At 48.6% G+C, this 13,217-nt stretch overlaps 4 protein-coding genes across 5 annotated transcripts; 1 reads left to right on the forward strand and 3 right to left on the reverse strand.

Annotated features, from left to right (window-relative positions):
- Nucleotides 278–4,512, forward strand: LOC8077423. The gene is made up of 7 exons (XM_002456956.2): nt 278–1,903; nt 1,985–2,084; nt 2,194–2,267; nt 2,472–2,707; nt 2,874–2,960; nt 3,640–3,739; nt 3,838–4,512. The coding sequence occupies exons 1-7, from the start codon at nt 278–280 to the stop codon at nt 4,327–4,329; spliced, it is 2,715 nt and encodes a 904-aa protein (XP_002457001.1). The 3' UTR covers nt 4,330–4,512.
- Nucleotides 4,651–6,365, reverse strand: LOC8077424. Its single transcript, XM_021456359.1, has 2 exons — nt 6,287–6,365; nt 4,651–5,555 (listed from the first exon to the last, which is right to left on the reverse strand). Exons 1-2 carry the CDS (start codon nt 6,363–6,365, stop codon nt 4,981–4,983), a joined length of 654 nt encoding a protein of 217 aa, XP_021312034.1. The 3' UTR covers nt 4,651–4,980.
- On the reverse strand, nt 5,554–7,791 carry LOC8074121. The gene has a single exon (XM_021456360.1). It carries the CDS (start codon nt 7,789–7,791, stop codon nt 7,135–7,137), a length of 657 nt encoding a protein of 218 aa, XP_021312035.1. The 3' UTR covers nt 5,554–7,134.
- On the reverse strand, nt 9,185–11,256 carry LOC8074122. Of its 2 annotated transcripts, XM_002459118.2 has the most exons (6): nt 10,880–11,256; nt 10,572–10,655; nt 10,367–10,406; nt 10,106–10,174; nt 9,594–9,703; nt 9,185–9,494 (listed from the first exon to the last, which is right to left on the reverse strand). In XM_002459118.2, exons 1-6 carry the CDS (start codon nt 11,059–11,061, stop codon nt 9,350–9,352), a joined length of 630 nt encoding a protein of 209 aa, XP_002459163.1. In that variant the 5' UTR covers nt 11,062–11,256; the 3' UTR covers nt 9,185–9,349. The 2 variants fall into 2 exon arrangements, with proteins under 2 accessions (XP_002459163.1, XP_021310838.1); XM_021455163.1 differs by lacking the exon at nt 10,106–10,174 and having other exon boundaries at nt 10,880–11,223.

Below are 13,217 nucleotides of genomic sequence, written 5' to 3' on the forward strand. Positions count from 1 at the left end.
TTATTAATTTTTCTTTGACTTACTGTTGTCCAGCTCAATGCAAAAATGACTGCGGAAACTATTGATTCAGGTTTTCCATTGAGCGGCTGCATGTCATCATTGTTCATAATGAATGCATTGCTGTGTTGGTGCAATTCTGGGTTACAATTTACAACCTTAGCTAATGCCTTTTACCCGCTTCCTGTTTTGATTCTCATTTGAGGAAGCATGTATTCATTTCGTTCTAATCCTGCGTCCTAAAATTTGTTTGCCACCCGGCCCGGAACTAGGTAGCATCATGTCGTCGTCGTCGCCGGTGCCAGCAAGGCCGGAGAATGTCGCCTCCGCCCCGGCCACGGCGAGCAACACATTCCACGTGCTTAACTCTGGCGGCGCCGCCGGGGCATATGTGCGGCCTCCCCATGCCGTCGCGTTGCGTTCGCCACAGGTGCGCCCCATCACCGGCTACGGCTACCCAATTACCACCGGCTTTGTTGGCCCCGCAAACGCTGCCATGGTGGCTCGAGCTCCCGGTGGACAACTAGGGGCGCGTATGGAGATAGTGCAGCAGCTCATGCACTTAGCAGGATGGGGTAACCTCCCGTCACCGCCATCGCCATGGCTCCACAACTACGCGGCGTTCATGACCCCGCGAGGCCAGCCATTGCTGCTCTCCCCCTCCGCGAGGCCCCCCGGTCCTCCCACCCGAGCGCCGCCGTCGTCGTTCGCCTCCGGGCCACCAGGAGCGAGCGGGAGCAGCGTTGCCGGCCGGGGTACCGTCGTCGCCGTCCACGGCAGTGCTGTCGCCGGCAGGTACGGCCCCAGTCCTGGAGGAAGCGGAGCAGGCCGCCGTAAACCACCGAACCTGAAGCCGCTTCAGATTACCGATGCCGCCACGGTCGCCGCCGGATCAGCCAGCAAGAAAAAGGCGCCGCCGGCAGCAACAGATGGCGCGGTGCAACGCCTGCCCCCTGTGCTCGCCATGCCGACCACGGTTGGAGGGGAGGTCCCCGCCGCGGCGAATGGCCGCGTCAGGAAGCGCGCGCCCAAGGACAAGAACAAGGACAGCAGCAAGCCGGAGTCGTCCAAGAAGCCCAGGCAGAGGGCCGCCAGCAAGCAGCGACAGCGAACGGCTGGAGCCAAGGACACGGTCGCCGCCGCCGACGCGAAAAACATCGTCGTCGAGAACCAGCCGCCTGCTAGCAACGATCTTCAGATCGTCCCTGTTCTGCCGCCGCCAACGCCAACCAACAGAAGAAAGAGGAAGCAGAACGCTGCATCCTCGCCGAGCAGCGGAGGCAGGTGCAACGTGGTCGCCAGGAGGAGCAGCGCGGTCGCGGCGGCGACGGCCACGGCCACGGCGAAGAGGCACACCATACTGACATGGCTGATCGACGCCGGCTTCCTGTCCGACAAAGAGAAGGTGTTCTACGTTCCGGTCGACGGCGGCGAGGGCAAGGTCGTCTCGGGCGCGGTCACCAGGACGGGAGTCCACTGCGGCTGCTGCAACGTCGTCGTGTCGCTTCCGGCGTTCGAGGCCCACGCCGGCCGCGGCGACCCCGGGCACGGGCAGCAACAGCGGTCGTGGGAGAAGCTCCTGCTCGTGTCCGGTAACTCCCTCCTGAACCGCATGCAGGAGGCGTGGGAGAAGGAGCGGGTCAAGATCTTCCTGGTGCAGGAGAAGGCGAGGGCGGCGCTAGAGCAGGAGCAGGAGAAGAGCGCGCAGGCCAAGAGGAGGCTCCTCGCGAAGCAGAAGAAGGGAGCCGTCGAGGGGGTCATCACGTCTCCCAGAATCAGAACGAAGCTGAGGTCCGGCGAGAAGGATTCCAGCGACGACGCCTGCGGCGTCTGCGCCGACGGCGGGGAGCTGCTCTGCTGCGACAGCTGCCCCTCCACCTTCCACCCGGCGTGCCTCGCCATGAAGGTCTGCAATCGATTTGCTAGCGCTGCTTGCCTTTAAAAATAAATCAATGCTAGCTAATGCTGCCGTCTGATTTCATTTCAGGTTCCAGAAGGTTTGTGGGCTTGCCACTACTGCCGATGCGTGCTGTGCATGGCTAATGATGATCAGGGCTTGTCCAGATGCCAACATTGCACTCTCAAATGTACGCATCTGACTCACTGTCTCAATCGCTCTCTTGAATTTTTTTTCCCTCTTGTGTTTTCTGAAAAGGAACTGATGGTGGTGAACTGACAATGACAATGCCTCTGCAGATCATGAGATTTGCCGTCCATCCTTAAGCAATGGGCGTGGCAACGGTGCATACTGTAGCGAAACCTGCAAGAAGGTAAATGCCTGCTAATTTCCATTTTACTTGCTTTTTTTGCTAGCCGTGTGATATCTGTTCTACTTGCCAACAAGAGTGCTACTGCTACCATTTGTCAATCAAAAAAGGTGAAAATGATTGTTCAGACTTGGTTCCCCTGCAACAGACTTAGTTATATTCTTGTGATGAAACTGAAGGTGAGTCTTTTCTCTTTGGATGTTTCAGGTGTCTGCTCAGTTATCAGACATGATAGGCATAACAAACCATACGGAAGATGGTTTCTCATGGGCTCTACTGAAGATTCAGAAAGACGAGCCAGTCAGTTCACAGAACAGTCCTGATGTTCTTGAATGCAATGTGAAGCTTGCAGTGGCGCTTGGCGTGCTGAATGAGTGCTTCAACCCAGTTAAGGATCGCCGAACTAAGATCGATATGCTCCACCAAGCCGTCTACAGCCTCGGGTAAGTTCAATCAGACTGAAACATCTGCATTCTTCTTTTCTGTACTGCTGGTGATAATTAATTCTGTATAAGACAGGTAGGACCAGATCGACCCGGTTATAAGACAGTAGCACTCTTTTTAATTCTGCATGTACTATCTTACAGAAATGTTTTTGTGGTTCAACAGATCAGAATTCAAAAGGGTAAGCTACGAAGGATTCTACACCATGGTTCTGGAGAAGAATGGAGAAATCATTTCAGCAGCCCTGCTGAGGTTTGGATTCAGAGACTTCTTATGTTTGTGCCCATTAGTAGATCATTGCAAGATTTTTTTTTACCTATGTAAGTTTACTTGGATTAACTTAGAAAAACCAGTGGTCCAATAGCAGTAGCTGCATTACTGGCTCCACTTAGCTCCATTGCTAAGTTCTCCTTTGCCCTGGTGTTCACATACATTCAGGCTATCATCCTTTGCATGACGCCAAGAATTCAAAATTGAGGTGGGCCTAATTTGGCCCGATTTATAGTCAGTATGGACCTAGGATATAGGAGTACAGGTGTTCCTGGCCTAGTCGTCTTTGGTTCCCATTTTGGAACACTAGACCAACTCATCAGTTCAGATTATGTGCACAGTGGCCTGAAGTTGTTGTAGCATTCAAAGATATATCGGCCATTGCCTGCAAAAGCTCAATTAGTGGCTTACAAACATCAGGCATATATGCATGCACAAGGAACTTAGCTTAATCCCAGGCTTCCAAGCATCATCTGAAAAGTGCTGGATCCAGTAGTGGTTGTGTTCAATCCTACCTACGAAGCAATGGCAGTTATTTATGCGTAATTGTAATTGGTGGTGACCATGCTTGTGATTCGTGCATTATTGGGTGCTTGAAAGATGCATAGTACAGAACATGATTGTTGTGCATGCTTTGGTTTGCTTCTCTTTTTATTTACAGGATCCATGGCACAAAGGTCGCGGAGATGCCATTCGCAGGCACATTGCCAGCTTATCGGAAACAAGGAATGATGCGTCGGCTGGTGAACGCTGTCGAGCAGGTAGGTGCACGACACTGTCACCAAACTCACTCACTACCGTGTCTGTCTGTCTGTCTGTCTGTCACTGACTGATAATGTAATCTGTGTGAGTGAACCAGGTGCTGGCGTCAGTGCAAGTGGAGAAGCTGGTGATACCAGCCATAGCCGCTCTAGTGGACACCTGGAAAAAGTCCTTCTCCTTCAAAGCGCTAGACCCCGAGCTGAAGGAGGAAATCAGGAGGCGGAGCCTGGTGGTGATCACCGGCACCACCCTGCTCCAGAAACCCGTGGTCGCAGCGCCACCGTCTCCGTCGTCGCTACACAAACAAACCGAAGCAGCAGCGGCGAAGAGTGGAGCAGAGCCATGGTGGTGGAAGTACACGTACGGGGCGCCGCCGCTGACGGACGACGAGCGGGCCTTCCTGGAGACGGACACGGACACGGCGCCACTCGTCTGCAGCTTCACCGACCTAGTCACCGGCAAGGTGTCGTCCCTGCACAAGGCGCTGTGCGCGGGGAACTCGTCGCCGTCGGTGCCCTGCTGCTCCTCCGGGTCTCCCGCGGCAGGTCCAGGGAGCAGCGGGGGGGCGCGCCTGTCGTTCGTGCGGTGAGGTGAGCGCGATGGGTGCGTACTTTGCTGTGCCGACGTGCGCTTCAGCTCTGGAAATTTGGAGACGATGCACACGTATACATATCATACTCCGGTATACTGTACTCTGCTAGTGTTGGTGTCAGTGTTGGAAGGATTGGAGATGATAATGATACGTATACGAGATGGTGATCCTTGCATGGTAGGGATGACGTATCAACAGTTTTACACAAAAAGAGATTAAAAAAAGCCAATTCAATTCGATGCACATGCATGGATTACAAGGAGAGGCATTATTTGTATATATATATTTGTAGGGTGGGGGAGGGGGGGTTGAGGGGAGACGTGATGACCTCAAAAAAGTGGACTCCTGCGTGCGTTTGCTTTGCTTAGCCATATAGGGGGCTGTTTGGTTCCCTGGCTAAATCCTGGCCTGGTTCTAGGGAGCTATGGTGGACTTGTTTGATTGCCTATGGAGGGCCTATGGCCTGGTTTGAGGGAGCCAACCGTACCAGCTTAGCCTGGCCCTGAAAGAACGCCGGAGGCACTCGTTTTTTTGGAGCCAGGCCCTGGCCAACCGTCCGTCCAGTTCGTGTCACCTTCCGATGGTGGAGTTCCGTACCTCAACGCCCAGCACCCTCTTCCATCTTGCTTCGCTCCAGAGTCTGGACAGTCATTGTCTTCCATCCCAAGATCTCCTCGCCATTGCCACCGCACTGCCCAGATTCACGCCCTCCTCGCTCAGATCCCGCATGGTACTGCCACAGAACTCGTGCGCGGCGGCGAGCATGACCTCCCTCATCTCGGCGTGGAACTCGTGCCTGTCCACGGCGCCGTGCCCGTCGCGGTTGAAGCGCACGAAGAGCGCCCTGTACAGGACGGCGAGCTCGGTGTCCGACGCCGGCGCGTCGGATCCGAAGTGCGCCTCCCGCACGCGCAGCACCATGAGCTCCCCGGCCATCTCGGCGTACGAGAGGCGGCTGTCGCGGTCCGCGTCCAGTGACGCAAACCGCGCGTCCACGCACGAGTTGAACGCGCGCTCGTCCTCCACGAAGCTCTGCATCGTCCACCCGTCCACGATCTCGTCTGGTTCGCCGGGAAGTGGCCTCCTCCTCCTCCATGCTCGCAGGGTCCCAACGTTTCTCCTCCATGCCCCCTCGTCCCTCTGCCCCTTCTTGCTCGTCCGGCAGCAGGGGCGCGCTCCCTTTGGAGTCCGCCATGGCCACCTCCAGGTGTTTGATGAAATGACTAAGAGAAGGTAGACTTACCTGTTGAAGAAAGAGGTGACTCTATGCCCTTTGCATAGCAAACCAAACACGAGCTCATCTTAGCCAAGCTCAGCATCACAAGCAACCAAACAAACACCTCTTGCTTCCTGGAAACAGGCTTGTGATGCCCAGGCTAAGATTCCTAGCCAGGCTACCATGAACCAACAAACCAAACACACCCATACGGAGTCGTGCTTTGTGCAAACAAAGTTGAGATACTCGAATGACTGGTGGTCATTAAGAGAAGATATGATGTTATCAGTCATTCAATAATGTTTTTTTTCTTATAACGAATCAGGAAATAGTATTTTCAGTCATGGAATATCATTTAAGCGAACAGCCTGAGTTAAAAATATATAAAAATGAATTTTATAGGAAAAATAATTAATATTTATGACACAAAATTAGAATAGATAGATATGGAACATGTGATGGTTGATGTGAGAAATAACTTTATTATATGCCTTATCATGCAGAAGTGTTTTCTAGATTGTATACATGCTGAAATACAATACAATTGTGTAAAAGTTTAACTATGGGAAAAAAGAATATCGTTTGGTTGTTTTCATGTGCATCCTCAAAGTAAAGTTGTGGCGTTACCACATACTAGTAGTTCATATAAGTGCTCCATCCACTTGATAAATTTACACCGAACTGAGACACAACATCGTATTTACGTCATAACGTGTCTGTGATATGATGTGAAAGTACACACGTTCGGGAGTGGGTCCAATGCCGCATGCATATCCCGGACGGCAGGGAGCAGGAGGCATCTTGATGCTCGCTCCATGTCCAGGAGGGAGGCATGCGTGAAGTGCTCAGCTGAGCTCTCAAGTGAAGAAGAGGATTAAAGTGATCGGATCAGAGCTGTTTGTGTTGCCTTAGTGTCTGTGAAAGCAAAAGGGCGGCCCGTCAACAAAGACTAGGTCTATTAACAAAGTGGAGTAAATACACTTAATTAGCTACACACAGCTAGCCTACACGGCAATGCGGCTCGTCCAGTTAAAACTTTGGCCGATGGCAACTTTGGAAGCAAATGGAGATCCGATCCGCAGACGGAGCAGAGACAGAGATCATGAGAGCAGCAGCAGCCGGTGGTCGAAACTGATGAGAGAGAGAGAGAGGGCAGTCAGGGAACAACAGACAAGAGAATTTCAGAGATGACAAGAACAACAGAGATGGCCTGCTGGCTGCTGGTCGACCTGACTTAATTGACTTGTATTATTATGGCACAAAATCATGCATGGCTTGTTTAATTGCTCGCCCGCCAGAAAACCCAGCATTTGGATTGTGAATAGTACGTGCCAGTGGCATAACATTAGCATTTAGCAGGAGCAAAAATAACTTGGTAGCCTTAAAGACAAAGATTAGAGCTAACTTGGCTCCTTTAATTTGTGAGCCTGCATGCATGGCATGGCAGTGGCACCATGCGTGGTAATGGCGTCATCTAATACTATAAGTAATAATAATTCTAATAAGAGTAACAAATTCAAGGCACAGCGACAGATTAATAATTAACAAGAAGGGCGACGTCAGTGGGTTAGTTGGATCGGAACGGCCTACTCCATCCAGGGCTCCGTTGTTCCCACCGTCGGCGATGCCGGCGGCGTGTAGAACGGCGTCCCCGTTTCCGTCTCCGTCTCCTGCCCGCCGCCGTCCATGTCGCCGGCGCCAGCCTCCTCCTTCTCCTCCTCCTCGTAGATGGTGTAGAGCGCCCACGAGACGGGGCCGCCGAACCACCGCTCCCGCCACGCCGCCACCTCCTCCTCCTCCAGCGGAAGCACCGTGGCCGGAGACGGGGATGGGGCCGGAGATGGCGTTCGGGAGCCCGGTGGCGCGGCTGCCGGCTCGACGCGCGCGCGGAGGCGGCGGCGGCGGCCCGAGAAAAGAAGGATCAGGAGGGCGAGGTGGCGCCGGCCCTCGATGGCGGTCTTGGTGGTGGGCGTGGAGAGCGGCAGCTCGGGCCGCTTGCTTCTGCCGCTCCCCCGCCGCTGGTGGTGGCGGTTTCGGCAGAGGGCGAGGAGGAGGACGAGCGCGGCGCCGGCGACGAGGAGGGCGAGCGCGGTGACCTCGAGGCGTCTCATCGACTGGAGTGGAGTGGAGTAGGGGGCTAGGGTGAGCGAGCGGGCGGTGGCTGCAGCAGGGCTGTGGCTTTGCCGTTGCACTTTGGAAACAAAAATTGGAGTTGGTTGGAGGGAGACGGAGATGGCATTCATTGCCCGACCAATCCAATCCAATCCAGGCCTTTGTTTAGTTCCCCAAAAATTTTACAAAATTTTTCAGATTTTCCGTCACATCGAATCTTTAAACGTATGCATAAAGTATTAAATATAGATGAAAATAAAAAACTAATTATACAGTTTGGTCGGAATTGACGAGACGAATCTTTTGAACCTAGTTAGTGCATGATTAGATAATATTTGTCAAATACAAACGAAAGTACTACAATACATATTTTACAAAAAATTTTGGAACTAAACAAGGCCCCAATGCAAAGCGCCCTGACGGGAGTCCTCAAAGACAAGAAGGCCCCAGGGGGGGCTTTAGGCAGGCTTTAGCTTTGCCACCCCCAGTGCAGTGCAGTGCAGCACCACCGGATCCTTCTCCTTCCTGCTTTGCTTTTACAACAAAGGAACAAGGAACAGATAGAGAGGGAAGCCATGTGCTAGAAAGGAAAGCAGCACTACAATTATTATTACTATCTAATTAGCGGAGACAAATACTGACTGACTGACTGACTGACTGTGTGTGTGTGTGTTTTTCTGTAAAAAACAAAAGGTAAAAAAGCAATACTCTCCTAGACCAAATAGAGGAGTTTTATCCCTTTCAGATGCTTCACTAAAGAACATGTACAGGAAATCGTACAAGAAGCAAAAAAAAAAAGAAGAAAAAAAAAGAGAGAGAGCGCTAAGCACGGCTAGAGACAGATAACATAATTCATGGACCGGACGTTGATTCCATTATACGCATAGTAAATTCGCGTCATCAGTCCAAACATATAAAGTTGCATTGTGAATAAAAAAATATATATATCTATTGTTTCCATTAACATGAACAAAAAAATATATACAATACAGTACATTTTTTGGACTCCCGACACTTGTGGCAAATGCAAAGCAGCAAGCTTGAAAAAAAAATAATTCGTCAACAATGCAGTTTTTTTTCCAAACGCCCATGATCTTGGCTAGCGTAGAGATTATGTTTATCATGTGTCGACGAAAGCTAGTCTGCAGTCTACCTTGGGGTATACCCACGGTAGTAGTTTGTCGGTAGACGGTGCGCAAACTACGAACTCGATGGTGACGCAAGACACGGACAAGCTTTTTATCCAGGTTCGGCCGCCGAGTTGGCGTAATACCTACGTCCTGCGTCTGGTTGTATTGATTTGTGTGTTGAGAGAATATATGATGTATGATCTATCCTCTAGGGGACCCCTGCCCCTCCTTATATATCCTGAAGGGACAGAGTTACAAGCAAAGTATCCTATTTGGTACAATATCTTGTAGCCTTGCGGTGCACGCCGACCAGTCATGCGCCGTACGTCTTCATCTTGTGGGCCGAGCCACCTCTGACGGTGCGGCCCATATAGGCAGGGGTTTATACCCCCACATCATGTTAATTAATAGTATAGGCAAGATGAGAATACAGTAAATAATGTATACGTGTAATCCGTTGGATTGATCAATAGCTAAAGGCACAGCCGAAATACACACTACACTGGAGTACTGCTGACTGATGGATTGGATTGACGTGGCGGCAAAATGGACACTGGTACTAGTGTGGAGAAGGTTTAGGGTCGTTTCCGAAGCCCATGAGGGCGTGGGTGAGCAGCATGGCGCCCCGCCGGCTAGCCTCCGCGAGACGGCCCACCAGCGGCAGGCCCACCGTGTCCCTGTTCTTCAGAGGCTTCTTGTCCCACCTGCATGCACAGTCGTTGTACATTACTCATAGTATAGCAGCATATTCATTGCGTGCAGTAATAATGTATTTATATACGAATGAATAATACGAGACGTACCAATCCTCGTGCTTGACCACCTTGCCGTTCTCCACCTGCAGCCTGATGAGTGTGGTCAGGTCCACCGCCTTGCCCAGCACCTTGTAATGCTGCTTGTTCTCGATCACAACCTGATCATCATGCATGACCACGATGATATATATATATGCATGACATATAGATGGCATTGATTTTTAAAACATCAGACTCATCATACATACATTGTTATATATAATACGCATCTAATAAAATAAGTACGGTTTAATTAGCTAGGATGGTGTTCAGTTCCACCGGTTCAGCAAAAACCCATGCATGCATGGATCGGACTGAACTGAAGACAGCATGCATCGATCTCCAGGCAATGGGCAAAGGGGAACACAGTTTCTTTGCCCCTAAGGGCACATGTCCTCACATTGTGGATTACATGATTCGCTCCAAAGTAGAATCTCAGAATGAATCATATTTGGCCGGGGTTCCTTTCCTAATTCCCTTCCCTTCGAATCCACAGCGTAGCAAAAGCTTACGTACTGTACCTCGGTTTTGCCCGGCCCCATGGGATTCTCTTGTACGGTGTATTCGGTGATCTTGGATTCTCCAAACACCTGTTCCATCATGCCATCATATGGATATGCATGTTTCAGTTTCAGAATAACCGTCATCAGTCAGATACATACAATGGCGATGGCGACCACACGCCGTGTCGTCACTTGTTATTATTAATTAAGTAAGTATATTAGTAGTAGTATAGTAGTAGTATATATGTACTAGCTACATGATTAGCTGCTAGCTGTTACCTTTGGCAGCGTGTAGAATGCTGACTTGATCTGCTTAACCCTGTCCACGTATATACAGATGCAATATTAAACACGACGATGGTGATAGAGCTATATTATGCTGAGTAACGACGTACGATAACAGCAAGGATCATATATACAGGAGTCGATGATATTAGCGAAGCCAGCAACAGCTAGCTAGCAATGTCAACGACGGCGATCGTACCCGTGAGCACGCATGAGTGGGTCCTCAAACGTCGCGTTCGGCGCGTAAATCTCGAAGTCCCGTGCCGTCGCGGACGATCCATAGCTTCACCAACACATAGTAGCTAGGATGATTTTAATTTTGTTCCCCCCAAAATCATGCATATATATATAAACAAATGAAAGAGCTACTAGATCGAAGAAATTCTTTCTTTCCTGACTAGTAGTAACAATTAATTAATTAATTAAAGAGCAGATGGAGCGAGCATATATATGCAAGACAAGGAACAGGAAGCAAATTAAGGTGCGGTAAAAATCATGCTTGCTTACATGTTGAGGAGGTGCGGCATGATGCTGTCGGCGACGCCCGCCGGGGGCTGCGACTGCTTCTTCTGTGACCCCGCCATGGCCGCCGCCGTTGCTGTGGAGAACTCCGGCCTGTGCAGTCGCGCGGTGGTGGCTACGGCGGATGCTGCGGAGGCGGCCGTGAAGCGAGGCAGAGGAGGTGGCATGCGACGGAGACGGAGCGAGGCGAGAGAAGCAATTAATGGGAGTTGCCAGGAGGCTGGGTCTGTCTGGGTGGAGATGAGAGGTAGTAGCTAGCAATGGCTAGCTAAGTAGGCGGACAAGTGCAGTGGAGAACAAGAAAGAAGAAGAAGAAGAAGAAGAAGAAGAAGAGTCGCACAAGGCAGGGCAGAGTGCGTGCGCGGCAGAGCAAGGCGCTACGTCGTCGCCGAATCTGGTGGCGGGAACGCATCCACGACTATACTGGGCCAACCAGGCCTGTGTGGGTCGTCTGGTCATGGCCTGGCCAAGGCCCACAAACGAAGCGGGCCGCTGCCCACGTCAAGTGAATCACAAACACCGCTTTGCCCTTGGCCCCCCTTGCTTGACCCTTTTATGCATGTCGACGACAAAACTTGTGCGCACTGCAATGCAACCGCAAAGCAATTTCGCCACACTTGCCATCGTATCACGTGTGGACCACCACCACGTCCCATCTCTTGTCCTCTCTCTCCTCCTGATTTTATTTTTATTTGTTTTTTCTTTACTCAACACTCGTTCTTCTACTCCCATCTCGATCTTTATTATCCATTCCAAATTATTAAGATATTTTAAAAATCTTGGAAAGTCAAAATATCTTTAAAAGGGTGTTTAATTCTCCATAAAATACAAAATGCAAAATGTGAACGATGAAATACAAAATACTAAAATTTTCATGGTCATGTTTAGTTATATCTAAAATACAGAATTTATTGCAAGTCTATTGGGGCTCTTTTAGTTTTTTTGGCCTCTTTTGGCCAAAATCTAAAATGGAGAATATTCATTTTTTTTGCCAAAAATTTTGCATGGCGTTTAGTTCCTTTATGCAAAATAATGGACCAAAACCCAAACTTTTTTTTAGGATGAAAAGGGAACTAAACACCCACTAAGTTTGATCAAAATTATAGAAAAAATTATAGTAATTTATAACATAAAATAGGTGTACTATAAAAAACATAATTAATGAAGAATCTAAAATGATACTTAGTTGGTATCATAAATATTATCATTTATTATATAAATTTGGTCAAACTTGAGAACTTTTGACTCTTCAAGATTTTTTAGAATGCTTTATAATTTGGGACGAAGAGAGTATGAAAAAACACTCATCTCGTGTACCATCAGGCCGTATTCCATATTTTACTTTTTCTTAGAGTATATCTCCAACGGCAAATCTTTCGAAAACAAATATCCGATTTTTTTAAAAAAAAAACCATCATCAACAACTTTCAGTAATTAACTTTAAAAAAAGTCAGACTCAATTGAAGGTTTTGATCGGGCAATCGATTGTCAAAGAAAAGAAAAATCATTGTCCCTTGATAGACAACAATGGTTGTCTGCGTATCTCATGCATAGATGCCTCCATTTTTTCTCGATTCAAGATTGTGTGTTTTATTTTACCAAAGTGTTGTAGAGATGCTCTTAGAAACTTTGTAAAAAAAATTACTTAGAATGTAAAAAAAAAGTTTACATAACCCCTCAAACTATCTAGACTACTTTACCCCTCGAACTATAAAACTAATACATAACTCCTCAAACTATATAGGCTGTACTACTTTACCCCTTGAACTATAAAACCAAATATTCTATCCCTGAACTTTCAAAACAAGTCAAATAACCTCCTCGAGTGGTTTTGGAGGGTGATTTTGTCTTTTTTTTATTCATTTCCAGTGGATCTTTAAAAAATCATAATAAATCACAAAAAAATCATAAAATGAAAAATCAATTTTGTTGAACTCCTGAGTAGATCTACGCAGTGAATATATAATATGGTATACTTTAGTATAAAGTTTTTATTGTAGCTTTAGGTTCGACTTCTCAAGTGACTTAAACTCTGATTTCTCTAGCTTTTCGGCTGAAATCCTGGCAAGCGCTAGCTCATAGCTAGAATGGTTCTACGAAGAAGCTGCACAGCTACTGAACTTAAATATGTTTTTTTAGTTTCTCTGACTTCTTTATCTTTTTTAGAGCCCGTTTAGATCAGCTAGAACTAGATATTAGTTGGAGCTTAGTCCAAATCAGGTAGGTTAAAAAACTAGATGACTAATAATTAGTACTATGCATCTAAATATTGCCTGAGTCGAGTTTTATAAAAGCTAATAACGTATAAACGGTTCTTAGAAGA

This window comes from Sorghum bicolor, chromosome 3, assembly GCF_000003195.3.
Source record: "Sorghum bicolor cultivar BTx623 chromosome 3, Sorghum_bicolor_NCBIv3, whole genome shotgun sequence".
NCBI classification, from domain to species: Eukaryota; Viridiplantae; Streptophyta; class Magnoliopsida; order Poales; family Poaceae; genus Sorghum; species Sorghum bicolor.